The 25,800-nt window shown below is 42.0% G+C and overlaps 1 protein-coding gene across 1 annotated transcript in view; it reads left to right on the forward strand.

Annotated features, from left to right (window-relative positions):
• Window positions 1–25,800, forward strand: part of FGD5 (FYVE, RhoGEF and PH domain containing 5) — a 115,963-nt gene that overhangs the window by 70,308 nt on the left and 19,855 nt on the right. Inside the window, exons 6-12 of the mRNA XM_075158503.1 lie at window positions 1,621–1,772; window positions 3,740–3,896; window positions 7,704–7,791; window positions 10,616–10,666; window positions 12,231–12,289; window positions 19,040–19,111; window positions 20,634–20,702. Coding sequence (XP_075014604.1) covers window positions 1,621–1,772; window positions 3,740–3,896; window positions 7,704–7,791; window positions 10,616–10,666; window positions 12,231–12,289; window positions 19,040–19,111; window positions 20,634–20,702 — 648 coding nt within the window. The remainder of the gene's footprint in view (window positions 1–1,620; window positions 1,773–3,739; window positions 3,897–7,703; window positions 7,792–10,615; window positions 10,667–12,230; window positions 12,290–19,039; window positions 19,112–20,633; window positions 20,703–25,800) is intronic.

Raw genomic sequence — 25,800 nt, forward strand, 5'->3', positions numbered from 1 at the left:
AAACTGGGATGCACTTAGGTTTCTAATTGTTTACTTATTTTCATAGAAAAACTGAGATTCAGATAGTTTGCCCATGATGACCTGACTAGCAGAAATGGGAAATTCAACAGTAAGAGCCCAACCTGACCCTGATGGAGGAACACACAGAGTCACCTCCTTATAGGGAATACAGGGGATAATTAAACCTGTAACAGTTCTGCAGGACCATCCTCAGGCAAACACTGAATACTATACTAATGCTTTTCAATTACTTGTACTTTTAGCAATACTGAAGAAGCAGGTGCTGAAATCACACCCTTTTAATTTTATTGAATGAAGGCTGCTGCTCTGAAAATAAACCGTCTCGTTACAGTGCCCTAGCTCCTGGCAAAGGCAGCCAGAATCCCTGGGTTAGGAACCTGCCTCACACCACTCAGCAGCAAAGCATGAGTTATACCTCTGCACAGCATCAGCTTTCCTGCCTTGTTGTGTTGTGCATTGCCTTGCACCCCGTTGCCACAGTTTGCATTCAGACCTCCACAAAGCCCAGGCAGCTTTAAGTGCCTGAGCTTCTTTAGCCACTGCCTGTGAATGTGTCTGGCAGCAGCAGGCAGGGGAAACAGCAGTGGCTGGTCGGAACCTGGAAAGAGCCAGGGCACCACAGGGGCCAAAGTCTCTTGAGTGTATCCAGATGCCAGCAAAGGCTCCTTTACAAGCCTGAAGCAGAGAAGATGGATTCTGTAGGAATCAGGCTTTGACCTGAAAACATTTCAGCATCCAGAGTTCCGAATGAGGGAGACTTTAAGCAATGTTTTGCGCACAAAATATTTGCTGTCTGCTGCCTGCTGTTGGGATGATTTTCTAATGCCCGGGGATCTAATACAAATTATCACTGCAGTTTCAGATGGAAGCCTTATTCCTCACTTCCAAGTCAAAGCTGGGGAAACATTTTGCTATGCACTCTTAAACAGGTGCCCTATTATGTACCAGAGCTGGCTACATTTTAATATAGAGGAAATTACTCTTGTGCCCACATAATTTATAAACCACTTCAGGATCAAAACCATTTCTAAGATGAGGAAAAAAGGTCTCAGTTAGGTTTCATAGGGAAAATTATTTGTTCCATAGCTTAAATTTATAGCTTCTTCCTCTCTTTACGTTCAGATTTGGAGCCAAGTGTTGCAAATTTTAGCACAAGACATGTAGACATTGACGTTTTTCATGTCAAGTTGTTGGACCCAATGAAGTGATGGGAGACTCTCATCCTTCGTTTTTAAAAAATATCTTTCTGGTTAAGAAACACTATAAAAATGAGACCAATTACACCCAGAAAAGCAGGAAAAAAAGGCAAGGTAAATAAAAAGATAGCAAATTCATTGTATGCATAAGGGTCTGATGGCATGGTCAGGTGAAATGTTCAATTTTGGGTTGACAGCATTGTGGAATTCAGCTGAAAATGTGTATGAACTAATGGATGGAAGAAAACATATGCTATGATCTCCTTGCTATACTGAGCACACTTTATCACTATTGATGGCATATCTTATAGTTCCTAGAAAGCACAGTTTAGGAAATTGTAATGATAATTTCAGAAAAGAGACTTTAAGTCTGTTCGCCTAATTTCTGTATTGTTGTTCACAGGATTTCTATGAAGGTATCTTGAAAGTGCTTGGAGAAGAAGATGAAAATGAACAGGAAGAAGTTAAACTCAAGCAGGGCTTAAGTGAACTCCCTGAAATTTATGAATTACACCAAGACATCCTGGGAGAACTGGAAGAAAGAGTCCTTAAATGGTAAGTATGGAATGGCATGGTTTGATGGCCTTAACGTACCCTCCACAGCAGGTGGGTGAACTTGTCAGTGTTCCCTTGACCCCACTAGCAGGGAGGCTGGGATTCCAGCAAAGATGAAAGGAGTAGAACCTGAACTACTTTTGTAGATTTTGCATACAGGCACGAAGGAAGTAAATGTAGAGGCTGTCAGGCTAAGAAACCAAATACTGAAATATTTGCGCAGTGCACAGCCCGTGACACCAAAATGGCCCCATCAGTCAGTGTGAGGACAGCCTGCTTCATATGCATTATCCTCTGATACCAGTTCATAGTCATCACCAAACAACTTCACATTCATGGCCTGAAGGTCACAGACTCATGCCATGGGAAGCAGGAACAGCAGACATAAGAATTGATCCTAAAGAAGATCATCGGCTTACAGAAATCTACATAGCAACTGCGTAGCTCTCAGATAAGGCACACCCCCTCGCTCCCAGCACCAAGGCAGGGCTCTGCACAGGCTAGGCTTCCAAGCCAGACACTGTCAGCCTGCTGAGGGACTCCACCTAAGCCAAACATCCTCACAGGGTGAAGTCTTTCCATGAGAGAATAAGACCATGCCTAGGACAGACAAAACTCCAAAATTCATTCAGCTAAGGAGACCTCTGACTTAAGCCAGGCTGCCAGGCCCTAGTCTATCAAACTGCTGGAATAAGAATGTCTAAGAGAAATTACCTCTGCAGACCCAAGCTGACTAAACCTACAGTAGCCAGCAGAGCCCCTGGCCTAGACTGAACTACTCTGGCTCTGACAGCTTATGATGGACCATGTAGACCCACACCTCCACCGTGCTGGACTCCAGGAGGCAGTGGTCACTGCCAGTGGCCGATGCTATCCCAGCACTGCCACTGAGCAGTTAAGGAAGTCAATTAGATCAGGAAAACTTGAGTAAACTTAAATGCAGGGCACAGCTCTCCTTGTCAGCCCTGTACTTTCAAGTCAAAGCACACAACAAGGAAAGGAAAGGCTAAAGGGAACTGTATATTGGTTTGTGTCCACCAAGGGACTGTTAAAAATGGCAGAAAGACTTAAAAAATTTCATTAATGATTTCTGATTTATACACTCATAACACAAACAGAAGTGGTGTTTCCAGCTGGGATCTAAAATGACTCGTTTTGTTCTAAAGAAATCACAACCCTACTCTAGCAGCATGCTGCCCATTCCCTAAGACAAAAGGGACACAACTGGAAATGTCCAGAAATACTCTGTGGCACTGGGGAAAAAGAGGGCTGTACTGCAAATGCTGCCAACACAACAGAATGACACATGGCATAGGGGTGCGCTCATACAGGTTCCCAGGTCACCACCATCCTTGAACCTTCCAGTAAGTCCTTCCCTGTGCCTGCGCTTCCCCAGATACTCTGTTGCTCTGACATCCCCAGGAACTCATGTTCCTCTCTTAACTATGATTACTCTTTTGCGATCTCAGATTTTGTTCTATTGTCTCCTTGTACATGCTTCGTAAATATTTCAATACTGTGCAACTGGGTACTGAGACAGATGATGGTGGGGCAATGCTGAGAAGGGGGCAATGAAGGAGAGCTGAAGATATGATGTTACAACTGAAGATGTTATATTATCCCCCACAACCAGTGCTCAAAGCACTGCAGCAGCTGGAAGGTCTGTTTAGAGAAGTGGAAGCTGTGTCCAGAAAGGAGACATTCTACCCACTACGGACACACAGTGTTGCCATGGCAAAGGCACAGCTGAAGGATCAGCCCCTCATGGTGCCCATTCTACAGCAGCCCGTTTTGTTGTCCAGTATGTCAGTGAAGCACTCCCTCTTTCCTGCCATTTAACCTAGGCTTTAGCTGCACAATGTCCTTAGCCACTGTGGGTCTAATACAATGAGAAAGAAGAACGGCTCTTCTTCTTTAATTTTTATTTATTTATTTATTTTCTGCATCTTTTCTTTCTGTGGCCTTAGGGAGGAACACCAGAAGGTTGCTGATGTTTTTCTCTCCAGAAAATCAAGGCTGAATCACCACACAGCATACATTATGCAGTTTGATAGGAATTTGGCTTTGCTGGATGAAACCTGCCTTAAATATTCCCAACTGGCTACCATAATTCAGGAGTTTGAGGTAAGACTCCCATGTTTTCTTACCTGCACTAATGCATGGTTGTGCCACAGGGCTTAGTCAAAGATATTTTTTCTGCAACTCCACCAGTGTTCACATAGGGTAGAATGGGAGAATAGCTCTCTTCACACATCCTGGTGCTAAAACTGAAGTTAGATGTTCACATGTGCATGATGTGTTTCTGTTTCTGTGTCTGTTGCCCACACACCCCTGTGTGTGCATACAGAATGAACCTTTGTGAATCGACAGATCTGTGAGTATATTTTGCTGAAATATATGCACATAGTGGAGTAGTTTCTCAGTCACATATTAACTTATCAAGCTCTTTGAGGATGCGTTAGAATTTATTATTACCATCTCTTATATCTTCTTTTCCACTGCATTTTCCATCCTTTCTTTTGTACTGGGTCTGGCCAGTATGAAGTTAGGGTTAGCCTGTATAGGTGCTTAGCTGCTTACAGCGATCAACCCACATCATCTTTACAATTGCATTTCTCTGCATTTTTAAGTGTCTGTTAACTGTTTCCTCTGTGCACAGAGGATGTTGTGACAGGCAACACTGAACTGCACAGGAAGACACAAACTCCATGGGCCAGACACATACAGGGTTCTTTTCATCTAGACTCCCTGAACGGTCTGTGATTTCTAGGCCTGTATCCTCTGGCCCTGTAGCGAGAAAGACGTATTTTCCAGTTGTGTTAACTCAGTCATCCGTGCTGAATAACTGAAAAATACCAGCAAGATACATGTGACAGAAGTTCCATGATTCCTGAATACATTTTAAAGTACTAGCAATGCGGCCACTTCACATAATTTCAAAAGCATAAACCCATATGTCAATGGGAAAGTTCAGTTGGGCTACGCTGACTACTAGGCCAAAATGGTTAAAAGCTATGCTGCTTTATTGTGGGTCTAGAACCCCTGTTTCTTATTATCTTTATCTGGTAAGAGAAATAACAATGTTTACTTGGGTGGCAGAGGGGCTGTAAGGATAAATTAGTGATTGGACTTTAAATATTATTTAGAATGCCAGCTCTATGGGGTATGGATTGTGTTTTTCTCTGCAGCACATGTGAAATATTAAGGATAACAATTAATTTCAAAAGACATTTGGAAGTCAGCATTTACAAATGTAAATGTGGTGACCTTGCAGTCACCACAATTATTTCCTGTTAGCAGCTGAGGGGAGCTCTGATGGCTCACACTGCTCTGAACGTGACCTTGGCAAATGCAGGCTTTCTACTGAGAGCCTGTATTCCCAGCATCCCTCCCAGCCACATGCCTATACACTTCTGTCTTAATTATCAACCCTGAGAATTAGCTTTTATTTCTAAGAAAGCAGATGAGGCTTTTCCTAAGATGAGATCAGCAGGATTTTGCCCTAGAATCAGTGAGTCCTGTAACTTCTTGCCCTCTTGCATGCATGCATACACACACAAATGAGGGGGAGGTGTCTCTCAGTCCTTTCCTATTGCACTTTTTTAAAGCATGACCACTATTAGCTTTCCAGTCTAACAACACAGAATTTAGGGCCTCATCTGTTTCTGGCACCTTTGACTTGAGTATGGGCAACTGGGAATGCTCAGCAGAACCCTGAATGCACATTTGGTGAGACTAGTCAGCCAGTTAGAGGAGTAATACAGTAACATGAAACATCTCTACTGCCTTGGAAAATGCTGTCTCTTGCCAGCCTTCCTTGAAACAGTTAGATTCCTATCCTCCTTTTGTCCCTTCACAAGTGGCAACCACTTCAGAAATGTTGGTCAATGAACACTGAAACCCCGTGAAACTTGGTTGGGTTCTGGACTCAGACCTTGTAAGGAACTAGCTGGGTTTTGTGCCACTCCTCTCGGGTCCTGTAAGCTTCTGTTTCTTGGTGCCTCTGGAGATGTGGAGATTTTTGAGGATTGAGTTTTGTGGCTTGCTGTTGTTTTTGCAGCAATGTTGTGACAACAGATATACAGCAAGTTTCCTATTTTAATTGAGCCCTTATAGAATAGAATCATTGAGGTTGGAAAAGACCCTTAAGATCATTGAGTCCAACCGTAAACCTAACACTGCCACTAAACCATGTCCCTAAGCGCCACATCTTTTAAATACCTCCAGGGAGGGATGGTGACTCAACTATTTCCCTGGGCAGCCTGTTCCAATCCTTGACAACCCTTTCGATGAAGAAATTTTTCATAACATCCAATCTAAACCTCTCTTGGTGCAACTTGAGGCCGTTTCTTCTCATCCTATCACTTGTTACTGGGGAGAAGAGACCGACCGCCACCTCGCTACAACCTCCTTTCAGGTAGTTGTAGAGAGCGATAAAGTCTCCCCTGACCCTTCTCTTCTCTAGGCTAAACAACCCCAGTTCCCTCAGCCGCTCCCCATCAGACTTGTGCTCCAGGCCCTTCACCAGCTTCATTGCCCTTCTCTGGACACGCTCCAGCACCTCAATGTCCTTCTTGTAGTGAGGGGCCCAACACTGAACACAGTATTCGAGGTGCGGCCTCACCAGTGCCAAGTAGGATCACCTTCCTACTCCTGCTGGCCACACTATTTCTGATACAAGCCAGGATGCTGTTGGCCTTCTTGGCCACCTGGGCACACTGCCGGCTCATGTTCAGCCAGCTGTCAACCAGCACCCCCAGGTCCTTTTCCTCCAGGCAGCTTTCCAGCCACTCTTCCCCAAGCCTGTAGCGTTGCATGGGGTTGTTGTGACCCAAGTGCAGAACCTGGCACTTGACCTTGTTGAACCCCATACATTGGCCTCAGCCCATCGATCCAGCCTGTCCAGGTCCCTCTGCAGAGCCTTCCTACCCTAAAGCAGATCAACACTCCTGCCCAGCTTGGTGTCATCTGCAAACTTACTGAGGGTGCACTCGATCCCCTTGTCCAGATCGTTGATAAAGAGATTAAACAGAACTCGCCCCAATACTGAGCCCCGGGGAACACCACTTGTGACCAGCCACCAACTGGATTTAACTCCATTCACCACAACTCTTTGGGCCTGGCCGGTGTTTTACCCAGTGAAGAGTACACCCGTCCAAGCCATGAGCAGCCAGTTTTTCCAGGAGAATTCTGTGGGAAACGGTGTCAAAGGCTTTACTAAAGTCAAGGTAAACAACATCCGCAGCCTTTCCCTCATCCACTAAGTGGGTCACTTTGTCATAAAAGGAAATCAGATTAGTGAAGCAGGACCTGCCTTTCATAAATCCATACTGACTGGGCCTGATATGCGGCGACATGCAGTGGGTCGAATCTAAAGGGTAAACGTGAAGAGAAAAATGCTACTTCTTTTCCATGTGTGTGTTAAATCAGATCACAACCTCACTTTATTTTCTTGTAAACACTCTCTGGACATTCAGTTCCAATTCAAACACAGGGAGATGCTTTGCTGTATTTTGCGCAATTCCATGTCTTGAAATAAGATACTAAAAAGTTGCAGGCAGAAGAAACTTTCAGTCCAAAAAGGGAACAATGACAAGCTTCATTGAGATCTGATACCTGTGTCTTCAGATGCCACCCTAAAATCTTTATGCAACCTTTACCTTCTTAATGGTATTAGCTTTCCTCCCTTTCCCCTCTGAGTCCAAACTATTTGTGAATGATGCCATAGGAAATAAACTGTTTACAATACTTCTTTATAGACACAAAGACAACACCCCCTAGCAAGCTGGGTAAACTGGGACTGGTTCAATAGAATTTGTGCATGCAACTGGTAGCAAACTTTCATAGTACACATCAGGTGGAGATGACAGTTTGCTGCTGAGCTCACACATCCCTGATCTTTGTGTTTCCTTTCCCTTCCATTGAGGACAGCAGAGCTCTGGTGGCAGCCCTCAGAGTGTGAAACACCAGCTTTTGAAAGTGGTGCAGCGTGTCTTCCAGTATCGTGTGCTGCTCACAGGTCAGTAAAATTGCTCTCAAAGGTACTCAGTGGAAACCCCCCTGATGTTCTGTGCCTCCACTGTCCCACATGTTGATGCCAAGACAGCTAAAATAGGGCTGAAGCAGTGTGGGATTTCCTGGGAACTTCAATATGCTTAGTGTAGGATTCAGGAAATGTCAGGGAGCCTGGGAAAGAGCAGGTACTTCTTCAGCAGAACCATGCTGAAAGATCACAAAAAACTGTAGTCAGGTGCCACTCCTTCTTGGCTTTTTCCTTCTGAGAATTAGGAAAGGCAGAGTTCAGCCTCATTGCCAGCAAACAGGTTTGATTTTATTTATGTCAAGGGCAATTATCAGAGACACTAGGGGACAGTAGTCCCCAGCAAGGGGACTCTGCACTGCATCCTGTATGACAGTGGCAAGCACCATCTCCTTCTACTCCATCCACAAAGCAGTTGTACCCAGTACTGCATCCTAAGCCCTATGTACAGTACACCTAAGGCTAGTGATAAGTTTAAGTCAAAATCCGAGTTCCATTTCTCTGCATTGTAGGAGATAGAGATCCAAATTTACATTAACAGTACATTTACAGATTTTACAGTTACAGTAATATCTTCCTTTTATATTCAGGACCATACATATCACTCCCACCTGGAGTCTCTCCAAGGGGAGTTGTATTCCCTCTGGTGGCTCATTCTCTGCAAGCCACAGCAAATCTAGCAAATCTGAGCCTGTGAGGGGAGCAAGCTTTCTAGAGCAGGATGTGGCCCCTAGAAAGAATTGTGAAGTTTAGGTTTATAACTAATTAACTGGTTGGGCAAGGAAATGGTGAAATGTAACAATGAATCTCAGCATTCTCAAGTAATTTAGTCAGATCAGAATACAAAAGAGCAGGGATCCATAGACATAAAGATGGAGAAGTGCTTTGCGAGTATGTATATGTGTGGGTGGAGAGGGATGCAAGATGAGTTATGCGTGGGACAGTAAAAAGGAAGCCATAAACCCTGCCCATACTCAACAGCTGATGAAGGGCACAGCATGTTAGAAGGGTCTCCTATAAATGCAGCAGAACAAAGTGACCATATGAGATTTTTATTCACAGCACAGATTAGCAGCAGTTCATCTTGCTCCAGACACTTTGATCGAGGATACAACTCATTATTCACAGCTGGTTCTGCTTTTTTAGTACGAGCAATACAAATGAACACCGGATGCCAATAGTAGGACTTTTTTTCTGTCTGACTTGCTTCCCTCGCTGGGTGTGTCTACATTAAGGGCAACTTTCCAGACTTGTGGGTTGCAGTACTTACTAGTCTCACATGATCCTTACGGTGTTTTTAGCGCGTGCACACAAATACTGCATCTAAGAAAAACGATTTGGCATGTCCCTGTCAGAAATACCCCCACTATGCTCCATTTTCTCTGCCCATTTCTGTGGTCCACAAGGGAAATTGCAAACATGAAGCATGGTATTTTGTGAGAGAGATGGAAGGGTTTCAGTGCAGCTCCAGTGATTGGATTCCATCTGTGCGTGAAGCAACTTGAGCTCCTCCTTGTCCCAGGCACTAACTGGGAAAATGAAAGCTTTTGTGTGTAGTGAGATAAAGTCTGCTGAATTAAGATATTCCAGAAAATAGGTTTAGTGCTTCAGTTTTTCACCTCAAGAAACCAAGCCCCTCTTTGCCTGGTAGGACAGGGTGGGTCTGGAACACTGCAGTCCTTCAGATTCTATAGACTGTGTAAAAAAAAATTAAAATATGCAGGTGTACTTGTGTGTTCATAACTGGCTATTTCTACCAGATATGGAAGGGTATTTTATGAGGATATTGGTTGCCAATTACTGCACTACAGCCAAAAGGAATTGCCCACTCAGTTAAATGTCCATAGCCAAGGACAAAGCTTGCAGCTGTGAAAAGGAATGCTAAATATTGCCTGATAACACCACACAATCCCTTCCTGCCTGCCTGAGTACAGGCAGATGCTTTCCTGAATGCATGTAAAAGCCAGGTAGATTTCGGGACGCCAGAGAGGGCACAGCACTAGAAAGAGAAACGTGTATGGATAGGACATTCAAGGGAACGGATATCCATGCACAGCACCATTCTCACCACAGAGGCCTAGTTCTTGGATGCAGAATTTAGGAGCCTGGATTCATCAGAAAGAGAAGAATGAAGTATTTCAGGATTAGGCTTTTAAAATGGTGGCACTCATATACTACAGTCATTAAAAGCATAATGACCCAGACAAAGAACAGACAGATAGATGATCCAAAGCAAGTAGTCCAAATAAAACTGACAGGTTAAAGGTTTGTATATAACGCAAATATAATTCCTGTAAATGTAAGTCATGTTGTGTGTATTTCACAGAACCTATTTTCAGAATGTGATGGAGTTCAGTAGTAATCATTGAACTCTGCAGGTACAGAACCAGAGTCTCCTTCCTGTGTCTATAAAATGCATATAATTCATTTACTATAAATATAGAAAATCAGTCATTACAGCCAACACCATTCATTCAGATGGGAAAATAGATTTAATTAGAAGAACAATTATTTGTAAAGTGGTGCTACTCAGCAATTCTCTTGGCTGAGAAACAAGGAAATATTTTTGTCACTCTCTCTTTATTCGTTTATACCTGCCAAGTTATGCGATGAGTCCAAATCTGTATCAGTGCTCTTGCATTGATTCTCAAAGTAGAATGCAGTCAAAGATGAGTTTTGCTTTGGAAACCCAAACCATTCTATGATTCCATGATTAGGATTTTATGTTTTAGCTAATAACACTACAAATTATGTGGATCTGTATTCTGAGTACTGGATATCTGTGTGTGATTATTTTCTACAGATTACTTGAATAACCTTTGCCCTGATTCTACAGAGTATGAAGCCACACAAGGTAAAATGAAATGGGTAGAACAAAAATTCTGCTTTGCTAACTCTGCTTCTAAAAACGTACAGGATCTATACTGGTAGTATATGGAAGAGGATTATTTTCAAGGTTTTGTGTTAATAGGTTACACGTAAGATCTATAAGAACTGATTACTAATTTAGACAAATTACTTAGGGCAATAACCCTATCTTTTTTTCCTATAGTTTTGACACGATGAACTTACAGAAGAAGAAATTATCATCTATACAAGCATGGTGCAGATATAGTAGTTCTTCCCCAATCATCAGGGAAATCCTAGTCCTCTTTGGCTCCATCCATATTTGGCCTGGTCATTGTAAAGTCAATTGGGATAGCTCCATCTGCTTGTTTGTTATCTATAGTATGCCTGCTGTGCTCTGTGAACTTTGTAGAAACCCAGGAGGTTTAAATCGTGTATCTGTATTCTGGATTCTTTTAGCCTAAGTAAACTTGAAAGACATTGCATAAAAATCAGTTCTGCACAATCAAGAACAAATCCAGATGTTCAGCTGCTAACACCATCCTTTCCAACATATCAGATGGATAAAGCAGAAGTCTCTTACTCCCACTGAAGTCAAAGCAAGGTTTAGCTGCGGTCTCAGTGGGAGTAGCTTCCAGACTGTAGTAAGCAGGAAAAACATTTTATTAATGAAACCAGTTCACCACTCTGTTACACTGAGTGTAAATCCAAACCAACTCATAGCAAATAAGGTCTGTGACTGACTGAAGGTCAGTCTGTTCCAACCAAGAGCAGAGTCTCGTGCAAGGTTCAGGACCCTCGTCACTGACAGGGGAACTACAGCTATACCAGTAATTTAAACAAGGCCAGAGCAGACGCTTAAGCCCTGTGGCCACAATTGCCTATCTTGGTTACGGTTAGGACACGCTTGTCACGTTTCTGGCCAGCGATAGCTAGCATGCTTGAGGATTATGCCCAGAAACAGATAGGATGCTCGGCTCCACAGGGGATGAATTTGAGATAAGGAACTGAGCCATGTTATGCCACAGCTCTCAGTGCCAGCAAACATGCCCTGGCCCAGGTTATTTGCCAGTGGAGAATCCAGGTGTTATTTCATGTCACCACTTCATACACACTTCTGTCAGAAAGGGATGACTTGTCCTCGCCCTCGGCAGTAAGGGGAAACAGATCACCTTAGACTGCCATGCTTTTGGATGGCTAAAGCAGGGTTACATTAATCTCTCCCTACCACAAGCTCCAATTGTCAAAAATCTGCAACTAGAAAACATCACAAAAAGATTTTGTGCCATGCTGGGTGCTTAAAAGGGACCTCATGAGCTCTCTTGGTCAGCACAAGTACGATGCAGAGTTTCACACAAGAGAATGATGAAGGGAAGGGGAGCTGACAGCACTGTGCTGTATCTTAAATTGCTGGGCAGTGGCATTCTGAAGGTGCCAAAGAAGTTAAAGGAGCTGCTGCTGGGGATGTTGTTTCCTTTTTTTTTAAAGATGCCCTTGCAAACAGAAGGGATTGGGGTCATTTTTCTACTCTTTTATGTGATTTATGGTGTTTGTTTTGCTTCATCCCTTAGCTGCCTTATTCATTGTTTCTGAAATCACGGACCGAGCCAACGACAGCATGCTCCAAGCGGTAAGTCCTACCATGACACATGCTCTCCTGATCGATAGTGTCTTTTCTGAACATCTGCTGAAGTGAATGCATATCTCTGCTAAATTCTGAAGCCTCCTCCAGGGTGAGACTCAAGGGTTTGTACAGATCTGGTTTATTGTATTGCAGATACGGAGTAGGTCTATGCCCTTTAGTGCAGCTGTGCAAGATGTAAGTCACCGTAGGAAGCAGCACAAAGTTTACTTCCCTCTTGGGGTTGCTGAAATGGTATGTGGAGCAATGAAGTGAGAGACAGGAATTTTCATGGTTCTATTTCTATCCTGGGATGTTTTTAGATATGAAATGTTGAAGACATCACAAATGTACTGTCAAAGATACATTCTGAGCTCATTTACATAATTTTTCACAATTCTGGAATCCCATTTTACTTCAGATGAATAGGTTATGGTTTATAGTCTTGCAGATGATCACACAACCAAATAGACTGGCCAAGACTTCGTAGGTTAGAGCTCATGTCTAAATTCAGATTTAGGTATCTAAATAAGTTCTATAGTTTTCCAAAGTAATGAACAGTTTCTGTAAGGTCAGTGTGATTTATTAATATCACTGACATGATATTAAAGTCCTAATTTACTGGCAAAGATAGCCTGCATATAGCTGGTCTTATGACCATTTGTTTCCAAGGATCTAGGTCTCATTTTTGTCTAAGATGACAGGACTTTTCTACTGACATCAGTAAGAAGCAGTATTGGGAGGCACAGGAGGCAGCAGAGAGACTGTCAGACACAGGACTGAGCAGGTTCCAGAGGAATTCAACTTGGTGGACTTCTGGGTGATAACTAAAGGCAGTGCCTTTCTTTTTGTCATACTAGCCACCCACATCTGCAGCTAAATTCTCTCCTGAGGTCCATGTTTGCTTTAGTTGCACAGACCTAGCATTCAGCTCAAGTAGTTAGAAAGAAGTACCTACAGTCTTCGCAGTCTAATGAAATGTTGCTCAGTAAGTCCGTAGTTTCAGAGTCATTCTGTAGAGCAGCCAGATTACATTTCTTTTTATGATAAAACTCTAGGCTTGTTAGACCTAGAAAATAGCCATAACACAGCCCAAAATTTCAAAAAATGTCATTTTTAAGCACTTCTTTTCAAGGCATTTAGATTACCAAGGAGTACGTGCAGTTGCTAAGGAAGATGTTGGCTATTATGTGGTTTGTGTTCAACAGCATGCATGTTAGAGAACAAAGCACCTCATTCCAGGCATCCTGCATTTCATCCAATAGTGAGTGGTTACTGAAGTGTTTCTTTCTCAAAAGGAGTCTCATCTTAAGTATTTTATCATTGCATTGGGTCACAGGGATTTCAAGTGATTGGGAATGTATCGTATCTTTTGGGAAGCTTTCACATTTTATTTCTCATTTGAACATTGCTAATTTAACATCCTGCATTGGGATTTTGCTGTGCCTTTGCTAAATTAAAGATCTCTTTGGCATTGTGGACATCCTTCCCTATGGTTAATTACAGATGGCATTCAATTCACTTCTTTATTATTTCATTTACTGAGCAGAGAGAGGGTTGTTAATAACACTCAGCACCAAAACACAAAATTCAAGAGAAAGATTAAAAACACCTGGGCATTGATGCAGACAAAGGGAAGAAACGAAATGTCAACCCTTCTTAGTAAGAGCTTGTTTTCAGGTAGGATTTTAAGGTTGAAAGAATGAATGCACAGGAATTGTTAGGGAAAGACACATGCTGGAAACCACAACAGCTACACACCAGCACTGCTGACTCAGCATATACCCTTTAATGCCTTTGCCTTCTGGCTGCAGGGGAATGGAAACACGGGGTGAAGCAGTGAATTCAGACTCAGTGACGTGGTAAAAACGCAGTAGGTCAGCTAGATGAAGGATGTTTTTTGCAACAACTTGGGAGGGAAGAATGAAAGAGTCTCAAAATCAAGGTGCCCTTCATCTTTTAAAACTGATGTTTACATGCTTTGTTCAGAAGCATCTGCTTGCAGCAAATGAACCCAAGAGCCCAGAATGTCAACTTCTGCTCACCTCTGGAAATCTCTGCTGCTCAGGTTTAAAAGCCATGTCTCTGATATGTGTGCCAAGGTCATAAATGGAGCCCATGTGTTCACGGGCTGTTTCAGAGCACCAGGTTTAGAGATGATCTCCTCATAGCCAGTGACAGACAAAACCCAAGCCTTCTAGTATTTGTATCAGAAAGGGATAAGTTGTAGTTAAAACTACTTACTATTTCCTGAATAGAGAAACCTGTCTTCATGGATCTGCCTCCTTCCCTATCTGATAGCTAGAAACTGAGACTGAGGCTCTGAACCTGCTTCTCCTGAAGTGGCAAAATCACTACAGAACAACATGAAGTCCAACTGGTGGGTTTCTGGTTTTGTGCAGAGATGATCTCAAGCCATGACAACAGATCAAGGTTTTGAGCCTTCTGAAGTTCAAGGTTTTTAAGGTCAAAACTCAAAATTCAGATCTGCATTTTCACTCAATGCAAACTTAAAAAAGCTTGGGCCTATTGATTTGGTTTAAGTCCATTTCCGGTTTTCTGCTCCAAGCTTCTCCACCCCCAACCCCATCCCGGCACATCTATCCTAGAACATCAGCCCATTTGCTGCGTTGATGTGGCTCTGTGACAACCGAAAACCTTCAAACCTTCATTTTAAAGACAGCACTTTTTTTACTCCTCCTGATTGCTAAGGAAAAGTTCCAAACATGAATCGTGTAAACAAAGCAGCACACTGCTTCAGCAAGCAGACAGCCTGAACACCTTTGCTGAGTGTAAACTATCAGCTATGCTGATTTCTTTGGTTGCTTACTCTCAGCTTTATTTAAAGATACTTTGGGTATCAGCACAAACTATTTTGTCATCAGCCATTATATTATATAGGATGGGGACAAAAGTTGGGAGGGAAGTCTTTGTAGATGAAACGGTAGTTGCATTATAGCCAAACGTAATGGTGAGGAGGAGAAGGAAAGGAGAGAGAAAGAAGCATAACAGAAGAGCAAGACGCATGGAAACAATGATGTTCATACAGACTAATTCTGAGTGATGTTCAGCATTGACAGCAATAACCAGTAATTAATTCTACATGAACAATATTCTGTTACCAAGACAAAAGAGCAGATGTAGATTGCAGGGAGGATGTGGTCTAATAAGCCTAGAGTTTTATCATAAAAAGAAATGTAATCTGGCCACTCTACAGAATAACTCTGAAACTATGCCCTTACTGAGCAAAGTTTTCAATGGGTTTGATTCTGATTTTCTTTCTCCTCAGGCAAAGAATTTATAATCATACTTTTCCATTATTGAAGCATTCTTTGTACCAAAATAATAAATATTTCATCATAAAACTGAGATCTCAGGAAAAGCTTCCACAGTAATCTCAGAACATAAGGAATACCTGTATTAGAGGCTGAGAACTGTAAGAGTTCAGTTCCTAACAGATCAAGGTCACACATCTTTTTCTGGCACCTGTGCTTCCTTAGATTTCACTCAGATTTATGGGAGATTTGTATGAATACTTTTCTGAAGTTAGAAGTATACATAAGTGACCAAAATTAAATTTTCTGTGTTGCATTACCATGCAATGATTTTATCTCCACTAAGCTATGCTTTAATTTGAAGAACATCACCATATCATCTGAGTTTTACAGATGTCATAGACTGTATAATAATTGCAATTAATAATGTTTGTTTTGGAACAATTTCATCGCAAATTCCACATAGATTTTTATACTTCATTTTTTATCATATCATCAGAGCACATCTGCTCTTTTTCAAAACTGTGGCCTGGAAGAGATGAAACAAAATTTCCTTCTTTCCCATCTGTGTGAATGCTGTGTGGGTTTTGTGAAGGTGCAGGTTCATGAGAATCAAAGTTCAATATTCTGCTAAATCAGAGGTTGTCCTCCTGAATTAATATCCCATCCACAAAAGCCACAATCAACAGTTCTTTTCTTTCTCTCAGATTTTAAAAAATGCAAAGAATTTAACAAGTTACTCTAATTACAGAACAAACTGAACAATGCCACTCAAGATAGAGCATTAATAACTTGTCATGTACCTGGTTGAAGTTCTAAGCAATAATTTAGACTTGGCATGTACCTGGAAGGAGGAAGATTTCTGCTGCCACTTATCAACTCATCAAACTACACTCCAAAAATCTGACAAGAGCATTGAATTATGTTCTACATTTTCTGCAGAATATCAATGATTCATTATTAGCTTTTTTGTTTTATGATAATAACACTCTAGCAGTTTTTCCCTGGGAACTATTAACCCACGATTTTCAGACACATTATGATATTAACTATCTCCACAGCATTTTCATCAAGTAGGAAAATATTATTCGCAATTTACAGATGTGCAAACAGAGGCATAAAGCATACCATCACCGCATAGCATTAAGTCTATCTGTAACTCTAGGAGACATTCACTATTTGAAGTAAGCAGGGTTTGTATTGCTCTCTGAACTTCTACAATCTGTTAGGGGCCCTGAGATGCTAAGAGCTATAAATCATTGTTGCTATTAACAGCTGGTGAATTCCCTGGGGAGGCGTTCCTCCTGCATAGACATAACGATAATATGATAGAAGCCACAGTTCACTGCTAAAACGGCCCGACAAAGATTTCAGCCACCTACAGCTGCAGTACTAGTTGGGTGGAGATTTGTTTTCGTTTTTTAATCGTAGCTTGTGAAGGATATTTGAAAGGAGAATGATGATAGTTTTAAGGAGAACGAAGAAAACTATATAAACAGGGAATTTTAGGGGAACTGTAGGGAAACTGTACCCCCCTCAGCTGTCCACATTCCCAGATAAATCGCTGTCCTTCACATGTGATGGCTGTTTGACTTCCTACAGGAAATGAGCTCGATACATCTCTGTTCATTTCCTGGTGAACATGTGTCCATATTGCAAATGTCAGCATTACAACAGGCGCCTCTGCCAGCAGTCCTAAGAAAAGCTGAGGTGTATCTGAGCTGCAGCAACTTCTCCTCTCGCTCTTGTAGAAACCCCAATGAGTATTACTAGCATTGGCCATCTGCAGATGAAGAACGGTTTCCGTTGTGGAAGCCGTCAATTTGACAAGTTTTGCTAGGGCTAAAATACCCTTTAGTAATGGAAAAGTCCTTTGCAAATGTCTTTTGCAAATGTCACCTGTCCCGTGATCCCTGGTATTTCCTGTGCTATTAGTTTATACATTCTGTTTCCATTTTGCTGGCCTATAGTATTTTAGAAGTGACTTGAAAAATTCCATTTGTTACTTCCTGCATTGCAAAAGAGATACTTGATGGCTGAAATTTTTGAAAATGTGTCAACTGCCAGTTATATTGCATGGTCACAATGCAGCCTTGCGCTGGTCAAGGCTCGTAGGTGTTTCCAGTTACTAATTAAGAACTAAACTTAGCATCACACTAAACAAGTGTAGTATTTCACCAGGGCAGCAACATTTCAGGGTTATCTCAGAAAGCAAGCTGAAATAGGTACATTAACTGTTAGCTGAAATCCAGGGTAAATTAGCCTTGACAGACCATCATGTTGACATGAATATGCTCCTTCTGGTATCTGTGATAGCTTTCTTAATTAGCTGATTCTGTAGACAGCACTGATTTGTATCAGGTAGATACATTGTACGATCTAATCGAGTCTAATTAAGCCCAGGAATATCTTAATGCCAGTTAATGGAGCATAGGAAAACAGACCATTATCTGTCATAGCAGAAAACTGTAGTCAAAGGCTGCCAGGTCATGAAGCTATATCAAATACAGTCCTTAGTCTGTAGTTTATCTGCGTGTGTAACTGAGGATTTAGGATACAATGGCTAACTTAGACAAGAGACTTCTAATTTTTAGACATATTCCAGTCATGACTCATTGCTGCTGTGCAGCCCATTCTGCTGTTCTGACCAGATAAAACCACAGCTGAATCCTATGTACAAGCTTCAGTTTTAGCAGTCTTACCTGCTCAATGGAAGGAGATTTGAAAAGACTCTAGCAATATTGCAAAGGTACAGACATCCCTTCTTCCTCCTTTGTATATTCATCCAATACCCTCTTTTTTTATGAGAGCTCAGGCTTAGCTAGACTAATCTTACTTACCCTCTTCATAGCTAAGTTCATGCCACATGCCAGTGCCCACTGACTCTGTGCTTTAAGGCCAGGTAGGCAGTTAATAGTATCAGAGTTTGATAATGAACTGCCTGATCTTTGCAAAGCATCAAAAGAGAGATGCAGCTTCATTGCCTGCTTGCTAGTTAATCTTCTAAATCCTCTATTGCAAAGCCATTAATCCATTATCACAGAGTATAAACCTCTGTGATAATCCTAGCAACAGTCTTAAAGTATCAAAGCATGCTTTGGATTATCCGTGTCATGCCATTAATGCACAGGCCTTTGGAGCAGATACTGTACTTTGTCTCTGTTTCCAGGTTATTAGTTCCCAGAGTAAAAAAGTCAGCAAAGAGGCCAATGTATAAATACCGTATGGGGTTAGCAGGCGCTTTTGAAGGTGAACTGAGGTATCAGAGGTAACAGGAGCGTAGAAGATGTGAATGCAAGTGATGAGGTTTTATAAAACCTGTAAGGCTGGCCGTAAAATCCCTGAGCTCAGTTCTCTCTAAAATCTAATTCTGTAATACCATTTTTAGAGAAATAAAATGGTGAGGAGGGGTGAGGGAAGGTTTGCCTGCTTGTCTAAAGAACAGTCAACATGCAGTCTCCTAAATGCTGTTTCTTTCCCCCAGGAAAACTTGCAGAAGCTGGTACACATTGAGCACAGTGTGAGAGGGCAGAGTGGCCTCCTCCAGCCAGGAAGGGTGAGTGCTGCAGGCAGACCTATGCTGATAAGGGCATTGTTTCTGGCCAGCTATATCTCTGATTGTGTGGATGGCTAGATTTCAGACGTCTACAGGTATTGTTTACTGAGCTACTGTGATAAGAGTTGGAGCACTGGTTTGTGTAAAAAGCCATCACTCTGGCAGTGCGCAAAGAGATGTGCCAAGGGCCTCAGGCTGGAAAAGACATGCATTGCCCCTGCTTTTACACAGAGCAGCCATTTGACTTTTCACTCCAGCTGTCCTCAGCCACCCCATGTGTACTGTGTTGTGATGGAGCCGCTGTTTTCCTCCCTATATACTCCTGTTGAAAGGTTGCAACACTAGCAGGAATCACTTGCAGCCTGGAAAGGCTCAGAGTTTTCTTTGGCTGGGTAAGTGCATTAAATCAGGGGAAATTATTTGTTTTAAAATTTTTATTCTCACCATTCCCCAGTGGTGCTTTTAATGCAAGATATCATTTTTAAGCAACACATGAACAGAAATGTGGGAGAGTGTGTAGCTCTGTCTCGCCATCCCCATCAAATGCAAATTTATTCTCCTGGCTTTCAAACCTATCCAGTTTCCTCAGCTCCTGCCTGCCTCTACACTTCAAAAGATTTCTTTCTTGAGTTCTGCAACTCTAAATTTCCCTTCAGTCCACCAATATCTTTAGCAAAACTCATGAAGCAATTTTCAAGGCATGGATACTCGTAGCGTAAGAATCCTCATCAGCCAAATACTGCAGTCAACCTCTATTTTTTCTCTAACATCAGTATTCTCACTTGCCCTTGCCAGGTAATGCTTTAACAAATTCTGCAAAGCCCAGCACACAGAATTTGCGGGATTGGTCTCTTCTATTATAAATGGTTGTAGAGTGGAAAACTACACCAGATTCTGTTCTCCGTCCGAAGAGAGTAGATGACTGTTAATCCACTGATATAGTTCACTTGTTCTAGACCTTTTCAAATGTAATTGCAATAAAGTTCTACTATGCTGGTTTAGCTGCTTACGTACATGGTCCTATCTACATACATAGTAACAATATGGACCAACAAAGTATTGTGTTTGCAAACATGTATAGATTATGTATGCAGGCATAGTTATGTGGATTGTAGCGTGCTGAAACCCGAGGTTTCAGTTTTTCTTTTTGGTCTGTCTATTTTAGAGGATTTTTAAAGACAAGAGCTCTTTTCTGAAGCCCATTACATGTTAGCTTTGCAACCTGTGACAGTCACCTCTGAGCGCAGTCCACAGTGCAGAAGCAGTGGGCTGAGGACAAGTGGGTTTCCAACCCATTTGATTTTGATACAAATGCAAGCCATGAAGACAGCAGGGCTAATCCAGGCAAAGACTAAACCAGATTATAAGAAGTAAGGCTAGAAGCAAGTGTTGAGGTGTCTATCTCTTCCTGTGCTGATGAAAGCAGTTAGAGTAGCTCCTTCCCCAGGAGGAATATTCTCTTTTCTCAATAAGATTCAGAATGAGACATCTCGGGATTACAACCTGCTGTTTTCTCCTTCAGATCTTTGTTAAAGAGGGAACGCTGATGAAAGTCTCTGGCAAAAACAGGCACCCTCGGCATTTGTTCTTGGTAAGACTTCTTTTATATTTTACTGTTTCTCCCATATCTTCTCCTGCACTTATGCAGCCCTGAACCCTGGCAGAAACTTTCAGGCTGCAAGTCGTTTAACCATCAGCAGTGATGTGGTGAGTCAGTTTCTGTTGCTAACAGGGCTGTAGCCCTTTTTGCATGTGTCCCATTGGCCCTGCATACAGGAATACGGGCTGTGCAGCCCTCCATTTTTGCCACAGCTACGGACAGTCTTGACTAGGCCATAATTTTGCAAAGGAGTGCAAATCCCCAAGGTGATCAGGAGGATGGGAGCTCCTGAACACTTTCAGCAATTAAGCTTCACACTTGAAAGTTCAACCCTAAGGCCTTAGGAGATCTGATTAGCAGCAACAGAGAACACGCTACTGCTAAAGTTTATGAAAGTTTTCTTTGGACTTACTTGGGAGAGATTTGTATCCTTGAAGCTCAAGGACTGGGTTTTAGTTCCTGCTGTCCACACCTATGTAAATTACCTGATAACTCTGTGCATTGCCTCGGTATAGTCTCTCTGAACACACACCTCCAGCTTCCTGTTAATTAGAGCAACAGTTTTCAATGACGGTTTGCAAAATTCTTCTAAGATAGTTAAGAAAAATGAGCCTTTCATCAGTTGGCTGGAATACCCTTCACAAGGGTCCACAACCCTACTGCAAAAATTGCAAGTATTTGCAAATCAAAACAGATTAAAACCCACTGTTTCGGAGATACGCTATTAACACTCATGCTTTCTGTTTTGCATTACACACTACATTGAGCAGTTAGAGAGTATCTGACACCCCAGGCTCCTGAGCAATGTTGCCAACTTTTCAGGTAGCTTATTGTGTAACCACAGGCATTTTTATGCATTTATCGGCATGAAGGGGAAAATAATACTTGCCTGTGGCTTAGGAGTTTGTTACCTGCTTACCTGTTAATGTTTGAAAAATTCTTTAGAGCTCCTTCCCAGAAAAGAGCCATAAAGAACTGAGCATTACTGCTGCTATTAACATTAAAGTATTGTTTGCAAAATTTATTTTAAAATAAATGGCTTATAGGCTTGGAATACGTATTTGCTGTGGCCTCTGTAAGTGCTGACAGCTTTTCACCCTGGGACCATTGTGAGGAGGAGAGATGGCTTATTACAGAAGTCATACATTTTGCCATTAATTCTTCTTATTTCTCCCTCTTATTAATATTTCCTGTTTGTGCATGAGTGGATGCACAAGGTTCTTTGCCTCCTTGATCATGTATTGCAGTAATAATCAAAGATCAGATAGGATGGGACACAGTGCTGGCACTGCACTTTTCTGATGGCTTCATTGGTTTCTGTGAAAATTAAGACTTTCATGTACTGAAAGTGATGGATTTGACCCAAATCTTCAAATACAAGATTGCTGCAGTGCTGTTTTACTGAGTCGACATCAATGCACTGTAACAGCAGCAATAAATGTCAAAATCATGACTTTGTTGCAGCCAAGAGAAAATGGCCATGCCGGAATCTCCAGGAGCTGGTCTTAAGAAACAGTGTTCTCAGCAGTAGTAACTCTGAAGCCTACTGATGATCACTTTATAGCAGATGATACTTGCTTCCTTACTGATCTCTGTTCTGAAACACTTGCCTTTGTTAGTATTACAAAAACATTTTGGAGTTGTGGCTAAAGCTGCGACCAAACTCCAAGAAGTTGTTACCATTTCGTCTTCCAGTGTGTTCGTAACTGCCATCATAATCCACTACTATGGCAAATACTGAAGTGTCACAAACCTAGCTATTATAACTGATATAGAGAATTTAAAAGGAAGATCAGAAATCAGGCTGGTAATAAACATTGAGAGGAAAGTAATTTAAACTTGGGATAAACTGAGATAAATTTCAAGTAGTCCAAAATGGTTGTATCAGCTTGAAGGTCACAAGAGGCTGAAAGTATTACTGGAACAAAGAAAGCACAGAAATTAGTTTCTGGCACTTTCTAGTTTAGGAACTATTTTTGATTCCTGGGGAGAGTTCAGCTGCTCAAACCCGGATGTTAACTGCAAAGAGAGAAGTGTCTTTTGGCAGCTGGAGACATTTCAGTAGCCAATGTCCTGTTGTTAATAGATGCTCTCAGTATTCAGAAACAGCATTTTTTTCTTCCTTTCAGTCAGAAAGGCAAACTGTGACCAAACGTGCTGTCATGCAAAGTATGTGGTATATGCAAAGTATATGAAACCATAGTGGTCACTTTCAAGAACCAAGAGACACATAAAACTGGCTTCTTTCCTGCTTTAATACACTAAAGTTGCAACCACTTCAGGCTTCCTCTATTTATGTCTCCTGTTGGGGCAGGGTGGGGGGATTGGATCTTGGAAATAGTTTGAAACTTATTGGCAAATATCTGCCTTTGGGCTCAGTGATTTTTTTACTCAGTCTAGTCTCCTCTACCCTGAAAGCTCCTCAAGTTGCAGAGCAATGCCATGTATGGTGAAATTGCAGGAAAGCAATTGTCACTGTGAGACACTGTGGAATATGGTAATTCCTGCATTAACACCTGAATGGTTTTGCATTATCTGCTTGTCACTGCTAATGCTGTGGATTCTCTGTTGTGCCACCACCACTCATGCCACTACCACTCATGCATTGCTTAATGGACTATTTAGCCTGTGGATACATTAAGACAACTACTGCATAGCTATGGCAATGTATTTTCATCTTGGTGTATAGCATCTTTACTGCATGAGTCTTAAGCCCTTCCAGCCATCACTGCCAACATCTTTTTGTAACAGCCAAGGCCTGCATGAACATATCCTTCCCTCTGCCACTGCATCTAACCCAACCCACGTGCTGTCTTGATTCTGATGCCTTGGGACACTGTGTGGAAAAGAAAACCAACCCAAAATCACAAAACCCCAAGACTAGAATAATCTCCTAAATACTGTCTCTTAAAACCCACATTTATTTAAAGCCCTTATCTTCTAAGAACCATATCATAATACTTTGAAGCCACTGGCAAAACTCAGGTAGGATAAGAATTTGTCCTAATGTATTAATCAAAAAAATCTTTCAGAACTGGCTTTTTTTTTGATGCTCCACATGTCAGCTGCCACTCAAAAAGATCACCAGAAGCTAACATGTATAGGTGTAGTTTGGTTTAGCTTTGGATGAAATAAGTGTATTTACCTTAGCTACCCAAAACAGATTTTTACATGAACAGCATTTTCTGAAGTTCTTAGTAGTGAACTTACCCTGACTGAAGCTAAGTCAAGCCCAGGACCTGGAGAGAATTTCAGTGGAAGAGTACACACTGACGGATAACCCTGAGAATTTAACCCCTACACATCCCAGGAGAGAAGCCCACCAGAATAAAGTTGTAGTTAGAATATGTATAAAAATTGGGTGCATGTCAGACTCCTACTTGGCCTGTGCGATCAGGGTGTGCTTTGGTGGTGTGCGTGCTTGTGCTTTGAATATATGCCCATAAGGAGTGTTATATGTCTGTGCACAGCCCATATAGGCATGAGTATGTAGGACACATACTTAGGGGCTTTTGATGTGCATATATTTCTGCGGGTATATGTTGTGTGTATCACAAGGCTACTTGAGCTGGCTGTTTTATGCAGGCTGATGGAATTGTTGAATCTGGTGTTTCCTGGCAGGATGTTTGGTGAGTTTTGCTGTGCGCCTGTTTCCTGAGTCCAAACTCTGTTTACAAGGATGTTGGGGCCCCTTTGCAGCACAGTATGGGCTGCTGACACTGTCAGGCCCCCTAACTACCCCCCAAACACAGGACTTTGCAACTCAGACACTGTCTCTTATCTCACCCTTCCAAGAATTTCTCTACAAAGGCTGTTTGTGTTGCAAGTGGGGTGCGGGAAGCTGCTATCAAATGGGAGACTGTTTAATGCTCTAGCTGGCAGGGCTGGAGTATAGGAGGTTTTGGAGTCAGAGCTTGGAAAATGCAGCCCCAGCACACATTCAGGCTGCTCCACTGACACTCAGGGGATATTTAACGCAGACTTGAATAGAACAACACAGGGTTCATAATGAACTACCCTTTAAAACATTTAGAAAAATCAAACACGTGGTAGGAGCTTTTAGACAGAGTGTGTTACATATGGATGCCAGCAGTTCAGCAGGGCATAGATAAACTTGTTTGGATCAATAAATTTGGACACTGTAGGTTAGAAAACTTGCAGTGACCTCTTATGTTTCTGGATTCCCGTCATAACAGAGGGGATTATAAAAAGAAGGGGGAAAAAGAAAAGTAGTAACAGAAAAAAAGACAAAGAGCAGATGTATCCTTCTTTGTGTTATCAGCTGTTGTTTTCGGGACTGTGTGTGTGCATGGAGCAGTGCAGAATAGGAATATTTGCTCCCATATCAATACCTGAGCAGTTTGGGGATCCCAATTATTCAAAAGTTTTCTGGCAAACAGGAAGTGGTTCTGAAGGCCAAGGACTTCTGGGAACTCCCCTGGGGGTTGTGGCAGCCGATCTCTTCTACCACAGATTCCTGAGGGGCTGCAAGATCAGCTTTTATCATGGCCCAGTCCTCACTGCTTCAAGGGAACAGTGTGCAGTGTGAAGCAAGAGAATGCATGAAACCACTGGTACTGATGCTAGTTCTGTCCATACCATTCATATAGCCACCACTCAGATCTGCAGGGTAGATGTGGCAAAGGAGACAGCAGCGAGTGCAAAGCCTTTCTTTCTTCATGAATATGTGTGCCTTGCTTAGCAAGCTTTGAAATATTTGTCATAATTTCATTGTGTCAAGCTGTGGCTGGTGGGACCTCTGAGTCACAGTCCACCGCTATATACTGTGGGGGAGAAAAACGGAAGGAGGGAAAAAACCTCCAGTGGGCAATTATAAAGCAAAGTCATCATTAATGTTTAATAAAATCTTTAGACATTAACCAGAGCTGTCGTGACAACGGTATGCACCAGGGTGTCATCCTTAACCAACAGTAATAAAAGAATGAGTTGCTTTTTAAAGAAATATATAACTTTTTTAAAATAAATAAAATAAATGGGGTTTGCTGTTCAAGAAACCCACTAGCACATTATGCCAGAATCCTGAAAATCTCTCTTAGGAGTTCACTTCCTTGGTCTTAGTGGCCATAAC

The sequence above is a fragment of the Calonectris borealis genome, chromosome 10 (assembly GCF_964195595.1).
Source record: "Calonectris borealis chromosome 10, bCalBor7.hap1.2, whole genome shotgun sequence".
In the NCBI taxonomy this organism is placed as follows: Eukaryota; Metazoa; Chordata; class Aves; order Procellariiformes; family Procellariidae; genus Calonectris; species Calonectris borealis.